The sequence below is a fragment of the Artibeus jamaicensis genome, unplaced genomic scaffold (assembly GCF_021234435.1).
Source record: "Artibeus jamaicensis isolate MK-2021 breed Jamaican fruit bat unplaced genomic scaffold, CSHL_Jam_final contig_490, whole genome shotgun sequence".
Lineage (NCBI taxonomy): Eukaryota > Metazoa > Chordata > Mammalia > Chiroptera > Phyllostomidae > Artibeus > Artibeus jamaicensis.
This window is the reverse complement of record NW_026521861.1, coordinates 21,958,848-21,981,664: the sequence shown is the minus strand read 5'-3', so window position 1 is coordinate 21,981,664 and position 22,817 is coordinate 21,958,848. Positions and strand designations below refer to the sequence as shown.

Sequence of the window (22,817 nt, the reverse complement as noted above, 5' to 3'; positions counted from 1 at the left end):
TGGGCACAGTGACGCGGTCAGGGCTTCAGACCTGCTGGCGGTCGCTTCTCTGTGGTGGGACCAGAAGTGGCTGCGAGGAGCCTATAGTGCCCCCCAGGGGTCCCTCCTTAACCAGCGAGTGACGGAGTGGGCACCACCCAGGGCCGCTCGTGTCCTGGTGAAGTCGTTCAAGGCTTCGCCGCCTCTGTGCCCCGTCACGCCGGGGGCCTTGCTTCCCTGAAGCACAGAAAGGGGCGGCTCCCTGAGGACTCCCCCCTCTGCAGGGCGGGGGGTGCAGGTGGGGGTCCAGGGTGGTTGCTGGGTCCCGCGTGTTCTGGGAACTGCTCAGCCGCAGGAGCACATAGTGACCGAGTCACAAGGACAGGGTTACGGCCTGTGCTCTGGGCTCGGGACCCCTGGTGGGCAGGCCCTAAGGGAAGGGGGGTCAAGGGGCGTCCTCTCTGCTCCGGGCTGCCCTTACTCGGTAGCCAGGCCTCCCTTGCACCCACCTGCCTCAGCCCCCGGCCCTCTGGGGTCCGCTGCGTCTCCCCCGTTCGTTGGCGTCCTGGGCCGGCAGCTCGTGCTGATGCACCACTCGGGCGGCAGCGCGGCAGCGGGGCTCCGGCCGCCTTCGCCAGGGGCCCCCTCCCTCCACATTCCGGCTCATTCGGGGAGGCAGGCCCACAGGTCAGTGTCCTCTGCAGGCCCCCTCAGAGCCACGTTCAGTGGGCATGAGTGTGTCATTTTATTATCTTAAACATAAATTGCATTTTGCCCTTATTATCAAATTTTTCAAGGAGCCCTGCCTCAACTGGCAGGCAGCGTGAGCCCTCCCCGGCGGTTTGCTGTGTAACCTGCGCAGTGACCCAACGAGCCTGTTTTCCTTTGTGCTCCCAGAGCCGGTGGCTCCTGCCTGGCTGGAACGTTGCAGGACTTCGTTTGAGGTGGGGCTGGCGGGGGGACCCCCAGGTGGGAGGGGAGGCAGTCGGACTCCAATTCCGCCCGTCATTCTTCTTAGGCTGTTCCCGAGAGTGGGTGGTGTGGGGGCTGCTCTGGGTGGTGGGAACGCCCACGTCTGGAAACAGCGCCACCGGGTGGCAGCCGACAGACGGAGCCCCGGCCACTCCAAGCTGTGTCTTTCCACCCCACGTCCCATGCGGGTCTCTCCAAGGACAGAGGTCGTGGGGAAAGTCATCCATCCCAGGCCACGGTTCTGCAGCGATGACCTGTGTGCTGAGCTAGTCCCTGCAGTCCCTCTCTTGGCTGCAGGCGGAGGCCAGGGGGCACGGGGTCGCTGCGTGGATTTTCCTTGTGAACCCTTCTCACAACGGCCGATGGGCAGCAACCCCAGGAACTTGTCATCCCACTGTCCCCTCCCACCTGCCAGCACCTGCAGGGTCATGAGGTACTGACCACCTGGGGGCCAGGGGTCTTCTCAGTCCTCTCAGTCCAAGAGGAGATGCGCCCCCTAATTACAGATTCCTTGGAGCAGGCTGGCTCCCCGGGAACAGTCTGTCTGAAGCCACGACTGGCCTCTCGGAATGGAAAGGCTCAGCCCCTCCTCGGCCCGGCTCCGCGGGGCTCGTCCCATTGGGGCAGCGGCTGGGCCCCAGCAGGGAGCCGGGGGGAGCGAGCCCTCAGTGGCGTCCCAGGCTCCTCCTCTGGTCGTGCGTCTCTCCTGGGTACACCCCTGACGGCTCCGGTGTCCTGCGGGCTGCTGGGATCCGGAATCACTGGGAAGGGACTCAGGACATTATTTCATAGATGAGGAAACTGAGACCAAGAGAAGAAGATATTTCGTCAGTTAAAAGTAGACTGAGTTTCAGAATCGCCCTTTGAGTTTGGAGATTCCGACACATTTCTGATGCCTTTTTGACAAGTTAGACTATTTTAGTTTGTCTGCATAAGTTCTCTATTTTAATAATTTAAAAAAGTTTCATTTATTTATAGAGACAGGGGAAGGAGAGAAACACCCACGTGTGGTTGCCTGTCACGTGGCCCCCACTAGGGACCCGGCCCACAACCCAGGCCTGTGCCCCCGCCGGGAACGGAACCGGCAATGCTTTGGTTCAGAGCCCAAGCTCAATCCACTGAGCCACAGCAGCCAGGGCATTTAATAATTTTTTAAAAAGCAGCTTTTTGAATGTTTGTAGACATCCTGTGCTTCATTCAGGAGAGGCCCCGGGCCCCAGGCCCAGCTCAGGCTGTGACGCAGCTCTCCTGACCCCTCAACACAGCACGGGGTCCGCTGGGGGGTGGGGGGCGGAGGGCCCGGAGAGCCTGTCCGTCATTGGTCTGATTTGTTCCCCCGCTGCTGCTTCATGGCTTGTGTGACTGGAGGAGAAAACACCGGGGCTGAGGGTGGCTGGGCGTTCGGGTCACCAGGTGTCCGCCTGTCCCGCGGCCTCCTGAGCACCGAAGAGCAAGTGAGGTCAGAGCGGCTTGGCCGTGGGTGCCGTGGGTGCCGTGGGTGCCGGGCATCTGTCCCTGAGGGGGGTCCCCACCTGCCCCGAGGGACCCCGAGGGACCCCGAGGGAGTGGGCCTGTGAGTTCGGGTGGAGCCCACTCTCCTGAGGTCCCCAGGTCGCTGTGTCATGTGTCTGTTCACCCCCCATCCCAGCAGGGCCTCAGCGTCTGTGACATTCAACTTGAGTCACAGCAAACGGCTGTGTCCCTGCCCCCTGCCCACCCAGTCCCTGCTCTCAGACCAGAGATAGAGGGACCCACTGAGTCCATTCTGCAGACACGGAAATCGGGGTGGGGACAGCCTGGCCCTGTGTGGAGCCTGCAGAGAGCAGTGGCAGGCGCCCCCAACCGACCGCGACGCCTTGACAAGCAGTGGGCGCTGGGGGCGACTCCCACAGGCCCCACCGGCACCACGAGAGACCACCAAGCAGAGGGCGGGCCCCGAGCCAGGCTCGCTTGCCCAGCGCCACACTGTGCAGAGGGCCCCTCCCCCAGGGCCGAGCCTGGGACAGGCCGAGCTTGGCACAGCTGGGCCCCGAGGCTGGATTCCCAGTGGTGGTCACAGTTGCCTGGAGCTTGGTGGCCAGGGCTGCCTGTGTGTGGAGGAGCAGCCTGTGTGGCCCTGGCCACAGGGGGACAGCACACCTCCCTGTGGCCACGGCACCCTCTGTCCCTTCGTTTCTCCCCTTGACGGCCGGAGGGGCCCCGTGGCTCTGCCTGCTTCTGCCTGTCCAGACGCAGCACCTCTGTGGAGCCTGGACATGTGGCCTGAGTCCAGGGCTGTCCCCTTGGCCCTGCCGTGTGGCCCCAGTGTCCCTGGCACAGACGCCCACTGGGGGCAGGACGGCCAGGCTCTCGTGGGCCCCTTGTCTTGTTGGGGAACCGACGGATCCCTCCCAGCTGTGGCCGGCACGGCCTGGTTAGCGTGCGTGGCTGGCAGTGGGCGGATGGGGCCCAGAGGAGCCAGCGGAGAGACTGGCTGTGAGTCCGCCCTCCAGGCCACGTGACGGTGCCGTCCCCAGTGTGTGTGGTGTTTGTGCGCTGACTGAACTCCCACCCTCGTTTGGTTTTCCCAGACTGACCTGACCGGTGAGCACTAACAGCTTCTGTTCTGGTCCCGCAGAGAGAGGCAGGGCCAGGGCCCGCACGCCCTGCCCTCCCGGCCTGCTGCTGCCCGCGGACAGGAAGAGCCCGGCCAGCGGCGCAGGACACCAGGTCAGTCTCAGGACTCGGGGCTCTGGCTGGGGGGCCTGGGCTGCACCCCTCCTGCGGGCTTTCCCACGTGGCCCTTGGGCGGTGCGACGTCTGACCCATCGCTGTGCGAGATGGCCGAGCCAGGAGCCGTGGGGGACGCCAGGGAAGAAGGAGCGTCACGGAGGTTTCTCAGGGCGGCCGGCCTTCCTGCAGGGGCCTGGGGCCCAGAGCTCGCTGGGCGGCGCTCTGCTCAGACGAGCCTGGGGTCTCCCTGGGCACCCTGTCCTTGTCTCCACATTATAACTCGTGCACACAGAGTGGCCGGACTGTGAGCAGACACTGCGGTTGGTTTGGTTTTGATTTTTGAAGAAAACGCTTGTTTTCTGTGTTTGGCATGTTCTAGTCTTAGGCCTCCTTACATTTGCCCAATTGCCGGCCGGCACTATAAACGCCAACCGTGAATGCCCCCGGTACGTCACCGTCACATGCCTGACCTGAGAGACTGGCTTTCACAGCCGCGTTGGAACATCCAGGTGGAGCTGGGAGCCCCCGATCTGTCACACAGGTGGGAGGCTGCGGGCCTGACCAGAGTGTGGGGACATCCCCTCTCCCTTCACCGTGGTCGGCCATGTCTCTGCCCTGTGGCGTCCCCATCCCCACTGGTTTTGGGACAGTTCCCCATCTGAGATGTTCCCAGCAGGGCTGCTGGTGTCCGCTCCATCTCAGCATTGAGGACATGGCGCAGGCTGACCCTGAATGTCCCTCGCATCCAGAAGGTCCCTAGATGGAGGGTCCATTTGGGAGAAAACAGACAATGTCTGTTACTTGGTGGTCTCTGTGGGGACATCCCCACGTCCCCGGTCACTGTGCCCTGCGTGTCTCCCTCATGTTTTCCACTTCAGTGCAAGAGGGGAGCTTGTTCCTTGACTGGCCTTTGTACCACCAACAGGGAACTGTGGCGGCCTGTGAGGCCTTGGGGACAGGCCCCTGTCACCAGGGGCTGGGAAATCCAGGTCGCCAGACTGAGGGTCTGTCCTGTCACAGATCACAGCCCCCACATTTCCTCGAGTAATTAGGAGATAACCCTCGTGGGGTCGCCGCTGTTCCGTTAGCCTCGTGATGAAACGCCCCCTTGTTTTCTTGCTGGATTAGCAGTATCAACGCGGTCTCAGTGCCTTTGCAAAGGCCAGCCCTGCTGAGCACTCCCCACTCTGTCTCTTGTCCTTCGGGACCTTGCTTTGTCACAGGGAGCACAGCCGTTTCCCACCGCCCGGAACTTCTAGGACAGCTTGTCCTCAGACACTCTCAAGCCCAGGGTGTCTGTACACATTGCCAACTGTTTACCCAGAGTGGCTTCCCGCTGCAGGGCATGAAGGGCCGTGGGCTTCTCGTCCTGCCTCGCTGCCGCCCAGTACTGACAGCAGCGGCCCTCAGGGGGACGGTGTCTCCAGGCTGCGGCCCCCCTGCTGCCCACGGTGTGAGCAGATCACTGTTTACGTGTTGGGGGTTGTCTCCCCTTTGGCTCTCAGAGACACGTGGGGTCTTTCTTTTTTTCCTTTTTAATTTGAGGGAATAAATCTTCGTTTTTTTGGGGGGGGTGCTCAAACATCCTTTATTTTCTAAATGGTGATATAGACACCTGTTGTTTTTCAAACCCAACCGTGCACAGACTTCCCTGTCGGGTGTCACGCCCCTTGAACTCTGCCCCCAGCGAGGCCCTCTAGGAAGGTGGGCTGTCCCTGGTGCACCCAGACTCCGCGGGGACCTGGGCTTGTCACTTCCTCCTGCCTTCAAGGCACCAGGACGTGCCGGCCCCAGTGGCACGCAGGGCCCCTCGTGGCTTCGGGGTTCTGTGTCAGTGAATGCCAAGTTTGGTGGCATGGTGACTCCAGCCCGCAGCCAGCCTGCTTCCGGAGACGGAGCCAGTGGGCTTGCCTGTGCCGGGGTGTTAAGGTACCGGGGGCATGTCCGGACCGGGTCCACCTGCCTTGGGTCTGCACAGCGGCTTGTTTAGTTTGTTTGGGATCATTAGGGGGCACCATTGTGGGAGCCCCCCCCCCCACGGCCTGTAGCACCGCAGACTCCACCTGCGTGGCGAACCTGCTGGCCCCTCTGCTCTGCTGCTCTGAGCAGGTCAAGGTCTCGCAGCGCCCGCAGGCAGGTCTGCCGCAGGAGGATTGCTCCTTTCCACTTGGCTGCCTGTAATGAAGACGAGTGTGTAAATACACATAGAAAAGGCTCTCTCCTTCTCTCTGTCGAAAGGACCCTCCATCGATCCTAGTGACAGGAGAGGACCGCGTGGCCAAAGGCAGCAGACCGGTGGCCTCCGCCCCGGTGCCCGGCTCCCCCTGGTAAGAGGCCCTGGACCCCGGGAGGGATGAGAAATGGCCTTGTCTTGTCGCCCCAAGGGAAACGCCTGCTCCTTAGGTGGGATTGGGGCTCAAGATGGATTTGCATCCCACGGCAGGTACAGCTCTGCCCCTTGTCACGGTCTGCAGGAGGGGAATGGGGTTTAAGAGATGAGATTCTGCCATGATGCATTTGCGAATATTTATTAAACTAATAACGCTGGTGCATAGGCATCAGACCCGGGGTCTGCAGAGATCGCGGTGGGCCCCAAGCCTGAGGGGCCCTCCTTGCTGCAGGACGAGGGTCCGGTGGCTCACCTCTCCCCGGCGGCCTTGCCTCCAAGAATGCCACACTCCAAATACCCGCTGTGCTCGAGTCCCGTCTTTGGTTTCTCAAAATGTCCTTTCATCCCAGAGTGATTTGGAAGCACAATGAAAAGGTTACTGCAGGGAAAGGTAGTTGTAGGACCTGAAGGTCAGAGAGCAGGATGCGGCCGGGAGGAGCTGGGGCAGGGGCGCCAGGCACCGTCGGCCGGCAGCCCGGGTGAGTCCCGGGTGAGTCCCGGAGCCGCGACGCCGGAGGGGCAGGCGGGGCACCGTCCTTCCCCATGGCCCCGCCCAATGGCCTGCTCGGTGTCTGCAGTGGCGGGCATTGCCCCTTCTCTGTCCTGTCTGTGGTCAGTGTCCAGAGCACTGGCAGCCTCCGCCCTCCGTCTGCCCCCAGAACCCACTCTGCACCCCAGGGCCACCCCCGGAGGGGCCCTCTTACACTCACATTGTGCCGATGAGCACCCCATAGCCCACTGGGTTCGGACACGGCCCCCAACTGACCCCGCAGGCTAAGGGGCCAGTCCCCCAGATGCCTGCCATTCAGACCCAGCCACGCGCAGGGCCCTCAGGCTGCCTGGCCCCCTGCCCAGCTCACTGCAAGTCCAGGGTCCCCACTACTCCCCTCAGGTGCCATAGCTCACCGCAGTGACCCCCAGAACCTGGCAGGGGCTTCACTTCTGATTGTGGTTTCATTGGAAGAGCAGCCTGGGGCTGCCGGACCTGCCAGGCCAACCAGGCCAGCCCCGCCCTGGAGACAGGCGTGGGCCCAATGAGGCTGGGAGAGAAGGAAGCCCCTGCCTCTCAGGCCCACGACTTCAGCCCAGGGGTGGGACCCGGGGAACACCGGGCCCTGTCGTCCAGGGGACACTTCTGGGACAGGACTCCAGGGCAAAGCACAGAGGGAGCCTTTGTGGGGGGAGGTGGGAGGCACATCCCCCCTCTCCCTGCAGGGGTGAGGTTGAAGCTCGGAGAGAAGCAGAACCGCCGCCCCTAGACAGGTGGCTTTGCTATTGGAGGCGGCTGCACCAGTTCTCCCGTGGAATGAAGTGGCGAGTCCAGTGTTTGAGAAAACGCAGACACCGCCAACTAGGGCCATGTGGGGACGTCCTGTGCCAGACCGAAATGACTGGGGCGCACGAGCCTGGCCCTGGAGGGTGGGGACAGATGGAGGGAGGGCGTCCACCATCCGAGAGGTACATGGTGGGGCCGACCAAGGGGAGCTCTGAGGCATTGCTTTTAAGGGGCGTGAAACGACAGGTAGTTAACGTTGCCTGTGTCCGGCCGGGCGGGGCTCTCAGTGGGAGTCCCCTGTGCACCTGTGCTGCCTCCCACGGTCCGGCTCAGCTGCGCGTGTCCCTGTGGCAAGGATGCTGGGCGCCCCATGTCCGGAGAGAACTGCGCCGTGTTGGTCATCATCTCTCCGCTGTCCCCTGGGGAGCCCCTGTGAAGCCCCCGACCAGCCGCACCCTCCCCTGGCTGCAGGAGCTCGGTGGTGTGGAAGTGAGGGAGCTGTGACTCTTCCCTGCCCTGGGGGCTCCAGGCGCTGGCCCTTCCCCATGCCCAGTGTCGTGGGGGTGTCTCTGGGCCTGGCACTGGGGCTCCGAAGTGGTGCGTCCCCAACGTGGCAGATGTACAGCAAACAGCCCAGCATCGGGACAGAGCTGGGCCCCGTAAATTCCCAAATGTGAAGCCTCTTTCATAGGTCCAATGAACTTTCCCTACGTTAACTTGACCCAACGGGCAAATGCCCCAGCACCTCGGTGAGAAAATGAGGGTGTCCACCTGGTAAAGGACATTAGCGGCCTCGCTGTCAGGGGACTTTTTGGAATGCGTGTTTCCTGGTGTCTCAGTACCTCCGGTTCTTCGGGGAAAGTGCGGGCAGCAGGGAGGACCCTGGACGTCAGGTTAGCGGGTTCCCTTGACGGTTGACGATGGGAAGTGGTCCCTTGTCTTCGGAAGCCAGGGCACTGGAGAGGCCCGGGGAGGGAGCTGCAGCGCCTGGACCGCAGGTGAGTGTCACTAAGGTGCGTGTCTGCATCGGCACAGGTGCGTGGTCTGGACGGGCGACGACCGGGTTTTCTTCTTCAACCCGACGATGCAGCTGTCGGTGTGGGAGAAGCCCGTGGACCTGAGACACCGCGGGGACCTCAACAGGATCATCCGGGACCCGCCGCACAAGCGCAAGCGGGGCGCCGCTGCAGGTAGCCGGCCGCGGGCCTGCGCGGGGGCCCTGTGCCCGGGAGCGGGGTCTTCCCGGCTGTGGGGGGGCTGGCTTCTCAGGAACCGTGGTCACTATCGCAGGATTGAGGGGCTCAGGTTCCGCGGTGCTTTCTGCAGAAAGGTCCCTCCTTCCCAAGGTCCGTCTTCGCTCGGGTGCATTTTCAACTCAGAGAAAGCCTTTCATGCTGTTGGTCTCGCCAGGGTCCTCCCAGCACCCCCGTGGGCCAGCAGTTCGCGTTTTCCGAATGTTTTCTGAAGCCCACGCAGGGGCCAGACATGCACAGATCGAATCTCTCCTCCCACCTGTGCACAAAACGGTCCCTCGTTTGTGTGACAGGGTCCTGGAACTCAGGGGGCCCCGTGCCGGGGGGACACGGCCGGCCCCCTCTGACAGGCCCTGCAAGTCCTGTTCCCGGGGCCAGAGGAGAACACCCAGCCCCTTCAGAAAGGACCCTGCCGGGAGCCCTGCTGCAGTTCCGATCAGCTGCGGTGTTGGGGGGCCCCTCCCTGAGCCCACGGGCCACCCCGGGGGGACTGAAGGTCAGCTCGGTGCCACCCTCACAGGCGGCGCTGGACCCCTGGGAAGACGGGTGGTGCTGTATTTTTCGGGCTGTTCTCTTGGGTTGGCAGTGGCAGTTTTGGTTCAGCCTCCTCGCGGGCAGGCGGGCGGGCGCACATGGGCGCCCACAGCCCAGTTTCACCGGATGCAGAGGCATTTGACTGGGGCTTCAGGACGTGGTGTTCTCAATGCTTTCCTGACACGGTCACAGCTCTAGGGGACATGGAGGTGGCTGTGTTTTTGAGGCCTGGGCCCGTGTGCTGAGATGGAAAGCTGGCAGGTTACGTGTGTTCACGTCCCGTGAGGCAACGAGAGCAGCCCAGGGAGCCGGAGTTGGCGGGGCTGGGAAAGGAGAGGCACTCGGGGTGCGTGGTTAGGGGGCTCTGCGATCCTCCTCGCTCCCTGGGGAGAGGGTGCACCTTTCCTCCCACCTCCCTGAGTTCTTGCTGGGCGCCCCCTTGAACGAGCGTGGGGCAGACACACAGGGTGTGTGCACAGGGTATGTGCGCCGGGTTCCACGAGGATCGGGGCCTGAGCACAGCCAGGCCCTGGGGGTCTGCGCTGCTCAGGGCTGAGGGGAAGGGGCTGCGGTGTGGGGCCCCCGAGGGCAGCTGGGTGGCTCACCAGGGGATGGCAGAGCCAGCGTTCGGTGGTGAGTCTGCGGTCTAAAGAGCGAGCGCCTCTCTCTTCGTGTTAACCGTGGTTGATGTGAGAAGCTGCCTTCCGGAGCAGGTCTTCTGGCTACAATGTTTTTGGCAATTAAGGGTCAAAGGTTCTTTGTGAGTCCTTTTTTTCATTAAAATAACCAGCTCCAAATACTCCAAACCTGAAAGAGGCTCATTGTAGGGTGACGGGCTCTGCTCCCCCTGGGCTGCGTGCAGGGCCACAGAGGTTGGGGGTGTGAGGCTACATTCCTGCCACCCCGGACACCCCGATCTCCTTGGACCTCGGGAGCTAAACGGGGTCAGGCTTAGTACTTGGAGGGGGGAAACTGGGACTGGGTCCCCTTTTGGTTGACTGGCACCCACGTATAAGAGGAACAGCTGGATGGCGGACGAGGGCTTGACCCTGACAGGACACCGTCCCCGAGGTCCGTCCTCTGGGGCAGAGAACCTGTGGGGGGTGGGGATCTTCGGGGACCACACAGTACATGAGAAAGGGCAGGTGCACTGGTGCCACAGCTTTACCTGCTTGGTGGAAGGCAGGTCTTGCAGGCAGGCTCCTTGCCCCTTGCTCAGCTTGCGTTCTGTAGGTGACCGGGTACTGTTCTCATCGGTTTATCTCTCTGGAGCCGGGTCGGTGCGAGAAGGACCTTAGCTCCTTGCAGCCCACACACACTTGCTGTCCTTTTTCTCCCACTTAGAGCAAACTGGCCAGATCCAAGAGAGCCGGGGCCACCCCTACAGGCCCCCCATGAGTCACCTGCCGGTCTGTGGCTTGGGAGGGCCCTGGGCAGTGGGCAGCGGTAACAGATCAAGGGAGGCACATCACAAATATCAAGAGTCTGTTTCGGCAAAGAGACTCTTACCCAGGAGCATCAAACTGGAAGCAGTTGGGGTGCTCTGCCCACAGGGAAAGACTAGAGTGTGGGCCAAAGAAAGAAGATCCGTGGCTGGCTGCACTCGGAAGCCTGCTGGCTGTTTGTGATGGTCGCCCCCAGGCAGACACCAGCTGAGACGTCCCTCCGCGTCTGGAAGGACCCCTGTGTTGAGCCCCTCCTCCATCTAATGGCCTCTCGGTTAACCGATGTGGCCACGGGGACCCGAGTCACTTGCGTCCAGGCTCCATGTCACTCTGGGACCACGAATCTCATTTAATGCCGACAGAGGGGGAGAATGGAGCCCGGAACCTCTCAAACGCCCCAGGAACGTCCGGGGTGTTTAGAGTTGATCTGCTGCGGTGTTTGTCTCCCGCCCCCCTGTGCGGTGCCCTGTGCGGTGCCCTGTGCTCCGGCCGGCGAGACGGCGGCGGTGCAAGTGTGCACAGCACAGTTACCGCCGTTTCACCCTCACCTTCTCTTTTAGAGGAGGTCTTCCCGCGGCGGTCATGTTAAGACCTGAATCTTAATGAGTTGCTAATGGCCTCACTTCTCAACTTCCTGTTGCAGGGGAGAGTTGCCATTTAAATGTGTGACTTCTAATGTCCTAAGATCCACTCAAATCGTTTTGGTTGCAGCAGAACAGTGGGGGCCTGAGGTGTTTGCAGGGATAATTAGCGAGTACCAGGCAGAGCTGATGACCTCCAGCCCTGGCTGGCCATCCCTCAGGACCCGCGAGATGATTTGACCCTAATTAGTGTGAGCGCCAGCTCTAGGAGAGACTGTGATTGGTGGAGATTTCACTATTTTGTTAACTATGGGAGATTTGAACCCAGTGACACCTGTGTCTAGTCTGCGCGGGAACGAGCAGGCCTTCCGGTTGACACACAGTAGTTTTCAAAACAAGCAAAGTGAATTAATCCTATAAGATAAGACCACATTTAGCTGCTGTTAGGTTTGGAGTTGTGTGTGCAGGGCTGTGTGCACGTGCCTGCATGCATCCACACACGTGCATGTGCATGCCCACACATGTGCACAGATGTTTGCGTAGCACACATGTTTTTGCACAAACACCCACGCGCAGGCGCACAGCGTGCATGTGTGTATGCACATGCTCCTGTACGAGCGCCCATGTGCAGGTGCATGGTGCACGCACACGTGTCACATGTGGACACGTGTTCCTGCACCAACACCCACATAGGCGCACACTATGCATGCGTGCACATGTTTCTGCACAACCGTCCACACATGGGATGTGCGCGTATGCACATACACATTTACGTGTGAACACCTGTGTGTGGCTGCACACCCCATGTGCACATGTGTGTGCACCTGCGTGCTCACTGGAAGTGGCAGGCACAGGGTGGGAGCCGAGCTCGTGGCCGCTCTGGGGCCGTGGGCAAAGTGCTGGCCGTGCTGAGCCGCCCATTGCCCCCGGAGGACGACGATGCCCCTCTTCCGCTCTGGCAGCATCGCCAAGAGATGTAGACGAGGCCTGGGCTGCTTTCTGATCATCTCGTGAGCGTGCAGGTTCTTTACGGCTCCAGCAGCCATGCGGGGAGTGGAGGGTAAATGCCTGAGTCACAGTGGGATGGAGAGCCCAGCCCTCCCTTCCTCCATCACGTGCTGGGGTTCACGGGCTGTGGGGAACCCTGCACTTCAAGGGTACAGAGGCTCCTCGGTCTGTGATGGGGTTACACCCCCACAAACCCGTTGTGAGTGGAAACTACCATCAGCCATGAGGGGTCCGTCCACACACACTTTTGTTCCCACCAGGACTGGCTTTCCTCAGACCCCACAGAGGTGGCGCTGTGCCGCCGCCGCCTGCCCGCAGCACCAAAGCCCCTCCTCCGAGTGACGGGCAGACATCTGCTGCAGCCCGGCCTCAGCCTCGGCCTGCCCTGCACACGTGGGGACACTGGCCTGCCTCCGGGAGGGCTTGGGGCAGCCCAGGCACCTGTCGGGGGCGATGACCGTGCCGGTGGGTCAGCCGTGGCTGCGGGTAGCAGACCTGCAGAGGTGGAGGGACGCGGGAGGGACCGGGGGTGGGATGTGAGGATTGCTCAGCGCAGTGCCCGTGGCCGTGCCTCGGAGCGAGCTCCCTGCGGCAGCTGGAGCACAGCCGCACACTCGGGGGCTGCAAACATCACGGATTTATTATCTGATGGCTCTGGAGGCCAGAGGCCAGCACGAGTGTCCCTGGTGGCAGAGCCCCATTCTCCCTGGGGGCCTGGAGGGAGGGACGCCCCCAGCCCCAGAGGTGGAAGGCACGTCCGCCACTGTCCGAGCCCCCAGCGGCACCAGCACCACTCTCTCTGCCCGGGCCTCGAAGGCCACTCCCACGTCCAGGGTCCTCACAAGGCACTGGGCCCCCGGGATGACTCAGGGTCGCCTCCCGCCCAGAGTCCGCTGTCCGGCAACCTCAGCCATGCAGCCAAATGCACCCCCAGGCTCCAGAATGAGGGCCCACATGTCCTTGGGTACCATTGTCCTGCGGCCTGCAGTGGTGACAGAGGGGTTTAAAGAGAGGAGGCTCATTGACTCGACCAGGGTCCCTCTGTGTCACATGGGGGATGACGGACTGGCACCCAGAAGGGTCCGGGCCCATGTTCAAGGAGGGCGGCCCATCCTGGTGCCTGGAGCGTGCGATCCAAACCAGCTTCTGAAAAGCACTTGGGTCCCTGTGCCTGAGGCAGGGATGGCCAGGGCGGCTGCCTTGTTCTTTCACACAGACTCATCCACCGTGGAGGTGGCACCGACCTCACTGGCCCCTCCCGCTCTGGAAACATTTTACTCTTTTGTGTCCAAGACAAACGCATGTTGACGGTGACACGCCTTTCACCAAGCAGGACAGACGTGGTCCCCACAAGCACACGCAGCTGTGGCTGTGACAGGTGGCTTTTCTGAGCTGTGGTTGCCCAGGGACAGAGCACACAGACCTCCACCTGGGGCGGGGCCCGGGGGCCACGCCAAGCAAGGTCGGGGGCCACGGAGGACGGACATGCTGAGTGTTCTCCCAAGTGGCCTGGCAAGAGGACGCGGTTGGAGAAAGGCTTCCGCTGCCCATCCCCCCACTTCTGCCTTGGGGGGATCACAGACCATCCGTGGACTGTGCCCTACCTCTGACCCGGGAGGGAGGGAGGGGTGACTGGCCTGGGACTTAACTCTGGCGACAAACCAAGCCCTGGGCTTGGCAGTGTGGGTGGGGCAGAGAGGCCCCGCCCTAGCACACCCTGAGGAGGGGCCTGTCCCCTGTGGCTGAGCTTGGAGGGGAAGGGCCTGGGCCAGCACCCAGTGAACGTGAGGACACAGGGAGCTCAGGACCCCCTGCAATGACAGATGGCACCATCAGTCCTGCGACCACGTGCCCACGGACTCTGAGCCCACCCGTGGACACTGCCGGCTCAGCGCTGCAAGAGGCTCTTGCCCAGGCCAGAGAGCCCCGTCTCACCCCTCTGACCACCCAGGGGAGTCCTGATCTTGGGGGCACTGGGTCTTCCGCACCCCTGAAGGAGCCCGGGTGCCTCTTGGGGTGTTGCATGTCGTTCATTGTTCCCATTTCTCGCCCGCGTGCTGACCTTTGATGGAAGCTGGCTCTCACAGGGTGTACACGAATGACTCTATTGCAAAGGCTGTGGACACCAGGAAACGCAGAGAGAGCTGCGCGCACAGGGCTTTGGGGAGCGGGGCGGGGGGTGGCGGTGCTGGGGGCTACAAGCACCGCATTTGGTGCCGGGACGCAGCGTGGCTGGGCGGGCGGGGGAGCCAAGATGAGGGTGGTCCAGCTTGACCCCACCTCCTCCGCGTCCTCACAGCTGCACTCTGCAGGCTGAAGGGGGGGCTGTGGGTGGATGAGGGGGCTGTGGGTGGACAGGCGCTGCGATAGAGGCGGGGCCAGGGCTCCAGACGCCTGGGCAGGTTTGCAAAGGGCACCCCAATGTCCTCATTGCCATGAACTCTACCTCGGTCACGAGCTGCGTTCTCAGGGCAGAGCCTCTCCAGGAAGAGAGAAGCGTGTACATTGTGGGTGGTGGCACAGTGGGTGCCGAGTCCCCTGCCCCTGTGCCCAGGGGGGACATGATCCTGGGGAAGTGCAGAGAACGGGACACGGGTGAGGGGCACCTGAGATGCCAGGACGCGTTTGGAAGCAGTCCGGCTGGGCAGGGCCCACACAGCGCCGCCCACCCCCCTCTCTCCCCTCTGGAGACTACAGGGAGACACCGAAGTACCTATTTACGTTTTCAACCCCAAAGCTCATCAATCATTTATGGAGCTGTCCTCTTCAGGGTGGAAGGAGGGGCGCCGTCTTCAAAATCGGTTTGGCGTTTTGAAGTAGACGGAGTCAGCAGGGAAGGGCGTGCAGCCGGTGGGAGGAATCTGATCATGCGGCGAGGTGGACAGAGGAGGGGCCCGGGTTCGGGGGGGTCACTCACAGGGGCGCCCAGCAGACGTGGACCAGAAGGGCCCAGCCAGGGCTCGTGTCCTGAGGCGTGATGGTGTGGGCGCCCACCTTCAGCGCTCCGTCCTCCGGCCCCTGTGGACAGCAGCCAGGGGTGGCTCCTTGCCCTGGAGAAAACCGGATCTCTCCTGGCTGAAGTTAAAGTGTTCAAGAGAAAGCTTAGTCGCAGGTCTGAGATGGATGCTAGAGGGAGATCTGTTTTCTTGGTTTCCCGGTGGGGCTGCAGGGAAGTCCTGGAGCCTGGCCATAGCACTGAGGGCGGACGCTCCGCCGCACTAATCGGACTTTCTTTCAGCCGACCGCAGTGATGGATCGAGTTCTGAGGACGGCAGTGAAGACCCGACCGTGAAAACCAAGAAGAACCGGTAGGTGTCTGCGTCCTTCCCCTCCATCTGTTCTTGGCGGGTCACTAGGCGGTGTACAAAGAGAAGGGTCCTCTGGCCTCTTCTGGCTGAGCGAAGGGGGATTCGAAGCTGACCGATGGCGGGAGGCCTGGGTTCTGTCTCTGCAGTGACTCCGGGTGCCCGAGTCCCAGCGGGCAGGTGTCTCAGCCGCCCTGGCTCCTGGAGCGCCGCAGGACTCGACGGGGCCCGCACTGGGCGAGGGGTGGGCTTGGGACTGGGCAGCTCTTGGTGGGTGTCCAGCTCTGTCTCACTCGCTTTGTGATTTTGGGCAAAGTCCACCTGATCTCAGGTTTTTCAGCAGAAGCTTCTGTTGGCAGCCTGAGTGGCACCTGGATGAGGTGGCCCCACGTGACGCCCCGTCACACTCAGGGGCAGAGGCTCACCACTGAAGTTCGTGGGTCGCCTTCGGTTTGTGGTGGGGGCAGCACGAGGGGGTGGGAAAGCGCCCTTCTGCTGAGGTCCAGGGAAGCGCCGTCACCCTGGGACCCTCCTGGCCGATCTGTCTGTGGTGCCTTCAGGACTGAGTTCCACATGAGGGCTGATACTTGGGGTCCGCATGTCCACCTTCCCTGGAAGGGGAGAGACAGAGGCATGGTGTGGCCACTGGGCATCTTTGGCAGAGGAGGGTGGGGGGATCTAAAAGCCGGCCCACAGGGGCAGATTCACGGGCCCCTCCCTCGTCCCCATGGTGCCCAGTGTCCCGTCAGCACTGACCCGGGCTGTGGCCCGGGGGTGCGTTCCATTCCTACCACAGTCTGTTTATGCCCCCCCCCCCACCATGGGGCACCTGAGCCCTGAGACAAGGGCCTGAGCACTGCAGAGAGGCCAGCACTGTCTGCGTTCTCCCCTCGAGGAAGTGCCCCGTGGAAGAAGCAATGCTTCTGCCATAATGGAGGTTGTCGGTGACAAAGGAAAATGAAATCTTGCCTTTGAACCTGTGCCCATTCTCACCTCTTTGGTTCTCTCCCTGAAGCTTCCAGGAAAATGATGGGGTGGGGGCAGGAGAGGGAGAGATGGAGAGAGCCCAGGCCAGCGGGTGCCCGGCAGCGGGGCCCGGGGCAGAGTCACCCCTCTGACGGACGCCCGAGGGGCCCCAAACCTAGAGAGTTAGACCCCGCGGGCTCAGAAAGCCCTTCAGTGTCTCGGGCCCGGGCCCTTTCCCACAATGCACTTTACAACGTTTCCCGCTCCTGACCCATAAAGCACTGTTCGCTGCTCAGGGCCCGGGAATATCGTCACGTTCACCGACAGCAAGCAAACATCCCAGAGCTTCTCAGAAGCAGTGCGGGGCAGGGTCCGCCCTGTCCTCCCTGCAGTGGGGCACAGTCCCTGGGGGTGGGGGTCCCCTCTAACGGAGGGGCAGAGAGGAGGCCCCTGCTTCGTGCCCCCTCCCCCCAGTCCTCTCCTTAGAAGGTCACTCTTGGAACAACGTCCCCTTCCACGTACACACCCACCACGGAGACAGGCCGGGCCGGGCTCTGCTGGTCTCGGAGACACGTAAATAATTTCCAAACAAGACGTGCTCTCGGAGGCACAAGGAAAGTGGAGATGCCGCCACTGTTGGGTGACTTTGAACCTGAGCGGGAGGCAGCCGAGCAGGATCCGAGGTCGCCGTGTGTCCGCCGGCACCGCCCGGGCCTCCACGTTCCGGGTTTGGGAGGGAAATGCCTTGGTGGCCGCCACGGGGCTGGACAAGGGCCTAGAATGTTCCATCATCACGTCTGTGAGCCGGCGCACACGCAGGGCGCCTCTCCCGGGGGAAGCTGCCCCCAGGCCCCCTCCCCGGCAGCCACCCACGCGTCGCTTGCTCAGGGCTGACACCCCGGCTGCAGGGCGTGGCCTTTTTGTGGGTTCTGTCCGTGAGCCGCTGTCGGCCGTGCCGGCTCTGCCCTAAACATTAAGAGAGCCTCTGGCATCCGTCCATCAGGGCTGACACTTCTGCACAAATAAGATAATTTTTCCTCATTGTAAAGCACTCAGCACCCTCTGGCCACGTGTGACTCTCTGTGGCCATCTAAGAAACGGGCGCCGTGGCAACAAGGCCTGTGGGGGGTGCCGCCTCCGCCCTGTGACCCCCAGTCCCCCCCAACCAACTCCCATCCATCGGGACTTTCTCATGCAGACAGAATGAGGTCAGGTCAGTTGTGCAAATCACCCGGGTCCCAGTGAGATTTTCCTAAATGTCACAACGCCAAGCTCTCGAATAACTGAAGGGTCGTAAGCTTCCTGGTGAGTGCCGTCCCAAATGGCTCGCTGTTTCCTGTTTACCAGATCCCGCGGGAGGCGCAGACCCCACGCGTGCCCGGGACAGGAACGGGGGCTGCCACCCTCTTCCCGGTGGCGCCGGAGGTTCGGCCTGTGTCTGACCTTTGCGTCATGTAGAGTTCAGACCTGCTTTTCCAGTGTGCGGTGGGTTAGGAGCTTCAGATTTATCTAAAATAACGCAATTATTTAAGTGTTCAGCAAAAGTGTGTCACACGGTGTAAAAACCAGAATGAAATTAGGCATAAAGCACATTAGAGAGGAAATTGCCTGCGATGCACTGGATGGAACAAGAAGCCGAAGTCGACCCACATTCTGGCAGCGGCCTGCCCCCGCCCACGGCCTTGGCCTCGTGGGGGACAGGGACAGCTGTGCCCATGCTCGGCCTGGCCACTCCAGGCCCCGACAGTCTGCCAGCTCTCGGCTGTGCCGCCCACGGTCCACTCAGTTCTCACACCGATTGCCTGGAGGCAGCGCCGTGCGCACCCCGAGGCTCAGGGCTCGGTCCTACAAGACCTCCCCCGCCTCAGATGCCAGACCCCCCTTTTGTGTCCGAGACTCACTGGGTGCCTCCCAGAGCTCAGGGAGTGCCACACCGACGGTCACAGGGCTGTCATAAAGGGGGCAATGTGGGAACGGCCAAGGGCAGGGTGCCCAGGCCGGGGGCCAGGAGGGGCAGGAGCCTGTGGCTCTTGGAGCTGGGGTGCCCCCTTCTGGTACCCCGATACGCTCGCCAGCCAGGAAGCTCCCCAGCCTCCTGTGCAGAGCTATTGCCAGGGTGCCAGTGTGGTGGGTACCCCCGCACGGTTGGTTAAGCACCGGCCATGGGGCTTGCACTCAGCCTCCAGGCCTCGCCCCTGCCTGGAGGGCTGGCGTTCACCTGCTGGCTGGGAGCCCTGACCGCTTAGTCAGGGCACTGGCCTCTCTTCCCTTCAGTGTGACATAAGGAAGCGATGACCACAGGCAACACCACCATCACCATCCAGTGTGAACGAATCAAAACCACACCTATTTTTTGTCAGATCGGCACAACACAGTGTGTTTCATAGTTAGTGTGCCGCAGGGGTTTCATAGTTAGTGTGCGTGCCGGCAGAGGGCAAGGTTGGACCTTGCTGCTCCAGACGGTGGGGGGCAGAGTCGGGGAGGGCTCTGTGGGCAGAGCGAAGGGACCTCGGCCCACAGCCCCGGACTTGGGGGCCCCCATAAGGGTGGGGAAGGCGGAACGAGACAAAGCCCCTTCCCACCCACACGTGCAGTGGGACATCTCCCACAGTGGCGCGTCCACCTGCGCAGGTGCTGCCAGGCTGTGAGACTGTCCCCCTCCCCTGGAGGCCAGCGTGACATGGGCAGACACTGTGACCGAGGGGCTCTGCCTCCTGCCCTGGGGCCACCTTGGGCTCGATGGGAGGTGTTCGAACTGGCTTTTGTTGCGGGCACCAGAGGCGTTCAGCCATGGGAACGCCAACAACATGTTTAGCGAGTTCACGCTGGGCTTGGACCGCCTGTGGCCGAATGGACCGCCCTGCCGCCTGGCAGGCGCCCTGGGCCTCGGGATGGGATGTCATGCTCAGTGAGTGCCAACACGCCGGCGCCACCGGCCAGCACGCTGCGCCCTTGTTCATCCCGTTTCCGGTTACAACCGTGGGAGTCTTGTTCCCACATCTCTATTTTTAACTAATGAGAATTTATTGCGAAGAAATCGTAATTACATTCTTTGGAACATACAATAGAAAATCCACAGGTAACTCTCTTTTATAAAAGTTCCACAGAATCTCGTCTGCAGCAGGGACTGTGAGTCCTACTGTGCGTCTGGCGTATAAACAGGGCTCCCTGCGGCTGAGCTGTCGTTTTCCGGTTGCACGTCCTGCGCCAGGTTGGACTAACCCGCGTCACGACCCAGTGTGGGAAAGCCCTGTGGGGCAAGGGCTGCTGTTAGACGTGGAATGTTCTCAGCAGCTGCCCGGCTTGGTCCAGTGGGTTTTCACGATGCCCTGGACAGTGACAGGCAGGCCATGTCCTTGTGCGTATCAGGAGGCGGGGACGCCCCTGGTCCTGGCCACTGAGTGACTGACCATGTGGCCTCGAGCGGTCCCACCCCGCCTGCCCAAGTGCAGTGGCACGCACACCTCCCCTGCGCCCTGAGAGTCCCCCGTGGCCGGTGGGCCCGTGTCCCACACGAGGGGCCGTCCCATGTATCTCACGGCTCAGCGGCACCCCTGGCCACTGCCCCGTGTGCTGGTGGCACCTCCCCAGTTGTGACCATTACCGATGTCTCCGGACACTGCCAAACGTCCCCGGGGGCCGAGTTGCTCCCCTGGTGGCAGCACCATGCTAGATGGGTGTCAGATGGCCTGGGTGTGACAGTGTGAGGGACTTTGGTCGTCCAACGCCTAGGGTCCTGGTGTCCCTATTGTCACTGAAATCCACGCTCTGGGTTAGAACTCAGAACAACGCGCTCCCTACCCTGTCTGGTGCTGAATTTCCCCACAAGTGTCCCCACACATTCGTACAAAGCAGGCCCCCCTAAAACAACGAAGTCGGGTGCGGGCCCCGGTGGTTTGTGCCAGTGAAAGGCTCGCCCCTGTGCCTTGGGCAACGGCCAGGTCGAGGCAGCAAAATGGAGACACTGGGCTTCCTTCGCAGGGGCCTCCACCTGCCCCACCCACCGGGGCCCTGGGTTGGGGCTTTGGTCTCGGCTCTCGGCCCCAAATGCGACAGCGGTTCGCGTCGCACCGGCAGAAGCCACCCCACTGCTGGGCCGACTGCACCAGGTGTGAGAGGAGAGTCCGGAGGAGAATCAGAGTCTTTGCCCATAAAGAGTTGCCCAGCGGGGGTTGGAGGCCGAGCCGGGTCTCCAGGGGCGTGTAACTCTCTGTGTCTGGTGTCCCCAAGGACGGAAGGCCACGTGAGTCCCAGGCCAGAGGAGCCGCAGAGAAAGGACAAGGGCCCCAGGACACCGCCGCCCCAGACCCTCCCGCCGCTGGAGGAGCGGGTGACCCACTTCCGAGACATGCTCCTGGAGAGAGGGGTAAGGGCCTGGGGCCCTGGGGCTGTCGGGGGCGGGCAGCCGAGTCACCGTCCCCGCAGCCCAGAAGCACGTTGCCGCCTCGGTGAGGTCGGGATCAGGCCTGCGGAATTCAGGTGCCGAAGGAGGGGGAAGAGGAGCCCCTGCTTCTTGGGTTTGGGGGGATGGGGCCGTGGCAGGGCCACGGGAGAGAAACAAGTAGGGTTTCACCAGGACCACGGCAGGAAGCACCTGTCTGGGTTGAGATTCCTGGGGTGCCCGGCCAGGTTCCAGGCCCGCCCCCCCCCAGTGGGACCTCCCTGTAGTTTTCTCACTCGAGTAGGGTCTCCTGTCTTTGGATCACTCCAACTAGTTTTGGTTTCTAAGATCCTTAATTGCAATTGACTACTCAATCTCATTTGGAGCTTCATGGGGGAAAAAACATTTTATAATTGAATCTCTTTCCAGTGACTTTTATTTTCTGTTTTGGCTTTTGGGTATAAAATGAGCAGAAATGATAGGTTGGCCCAGTTGGATTTCTTCACAAAATTAGACTGAGGGAGCCACAGGGCCTTGTGTGCGGTGGTGACGATGACCAGGGCTCCGTGCCCTGGGGACCCGGAAGCAGGATCCCGCCGTCAGCACCCCGGCAGGTGCAGCGGGAACTGGGGTGCGGGGGTCTGAGCAGGCTCCGCAGCACCACCCCTGCACGGGGTGGGGCCCTGGGGGGGCAGGGGGTGGAGACACCCAGCTCTGGCGAATCAGAAGCGGGATTGCCCAGGTCCCTGTCCCCAGAGCCCCAGCCTCCTCTGTACCTCCACGGTTAACGCACCTCCGATTCTCACTTGCCCAGAAATGACACGCACGGCGCTGGAAACCCAGCTACTGGTCCTGGACGGGAGAGCAGACCTGAGACCTTGAGGCCTCAGGGCAGCGAGCTTCCCTAAATTAGCTCGGGCGCCACGTCACACAGAAGTACAAAGCAGGGGACAGCAGGGGACGCAGGGAACACTCACAGGCAGAGTTCCCGATGGATGGAGCTCGCTTTTTCTTTTAGAGACATGATTTTAAAACTAGATGTGTTTATTAAGTTAAAATCTTATTTTAGAGAGTGTTGTATTCCCCCCGGCCCCTGGCCCTCGCTTTAGTTTTGGGGCCGCAGCGAGGACCTGACTCAGCCCGTCCTGCTGCGTGGCAGGTGTGCAGGCCTCCCCAGGCCCGTGGAGGATGTGGGTGGCAGCCGGAGGGGGGGCAGGTGGGGAGGGGCAGCCGAGCCTCATCCCGTGCCCCAGCTCTGTCCCCACGCCAGGCAACCTCTCCCCCTTCAATGGCAGAGACTGGTCGGAGGGCCCACTGATGCCGGATGAGCTGAGCCAGCCGGGGTGAAAGGAGCCGGGGGAGGGCGGGTGCGTCCGGGGGCTCCTGTCACCCCGACACACCCTGCTGAGCCGCAGGCTCCCTGTCTCCCGGCGGCCCGCAGGGTGTCAGCACTCGAGGTCCGTTTAGACGCCCTCCCTCCTGCCCAGTGGGGCCGGGCGTCCTGTGGCCCTCGGCCTGGCCCTGTGGTCCTAGAGGGTCACATGTACACAGTGTCACTGCTGCCACCACTGTGTGGCCGCTCTGCTCTGCCCCTCCTGGCTTTTGTGGTGTGGTTCGCGTCCCTGTGAGGCCCCCTGCCTCTGCCTGCCGCCCCTGCCCCGGCCACCCCAGGCCACAGCCCCAGTGTCCCACAACGTCACCCAGGTACCAAGCGAGCCACAGGTCCTGACGCCCTTCACTTCCTGTCTTATCCGGGAGCATTGGCCGGGCATCTGGGAGCGTGCAGCCCACCACGGGCCGCGTTCTGCCGGGAGGGAGAGGCCAGGAGGGAGAGGCCGGGGTGGGGCTGAAAGCCCGGCCTCATGGGGATCTCAGGACAAGTGCATGCGCCGCTCACAGAGAGCGAAGACCGGCTGGGACTTCGGGCAGATGGCACAGAGCAAGGCTACCACGGCGACCTCCAGGTTCTGTGAAGCCAGCAGACAGGATGTGTTTCTCCCGCCCACGGCATGCGGT

At 62.2% G+C, this 22,817-nt stretch overlaps 1 protein-coding gene across 1 annotated transcript in view; it reads left to right on the top strand.

Moving 5' to 3' along the window:
* Window positions 1–22,817, top strand: part of TCERG1L (transcription elongation regulator 1 like) — an 85,206-nt gene that overhangs the window by 52,805 nt on the left and 9,584 nt on the right. The window contains exons 5-9 of the mRNA XM_053668614.1: window positions 3,569–3,660; window positions 5,902–5,990; window positions 8,364–8,518; window positions 15,388–15,457; window positions 20,651–20,786. Coding sequence (XP_053524589.1) covers window positions 3,569–3,660; window positions 5,902–5,990; window positions 8,364–8,518; window positions 15,388–15,457; window positions 20,651–20,786 — 542 coding nt within the window. The remainder of the gene's footprint in view (window positions 1–3,568; window positions 3,661–5,901; window positions 5,991–8,363; window positions 8,519–15,387; window positions 15,458–20,650; window positions 20,787–22,817) is intronic.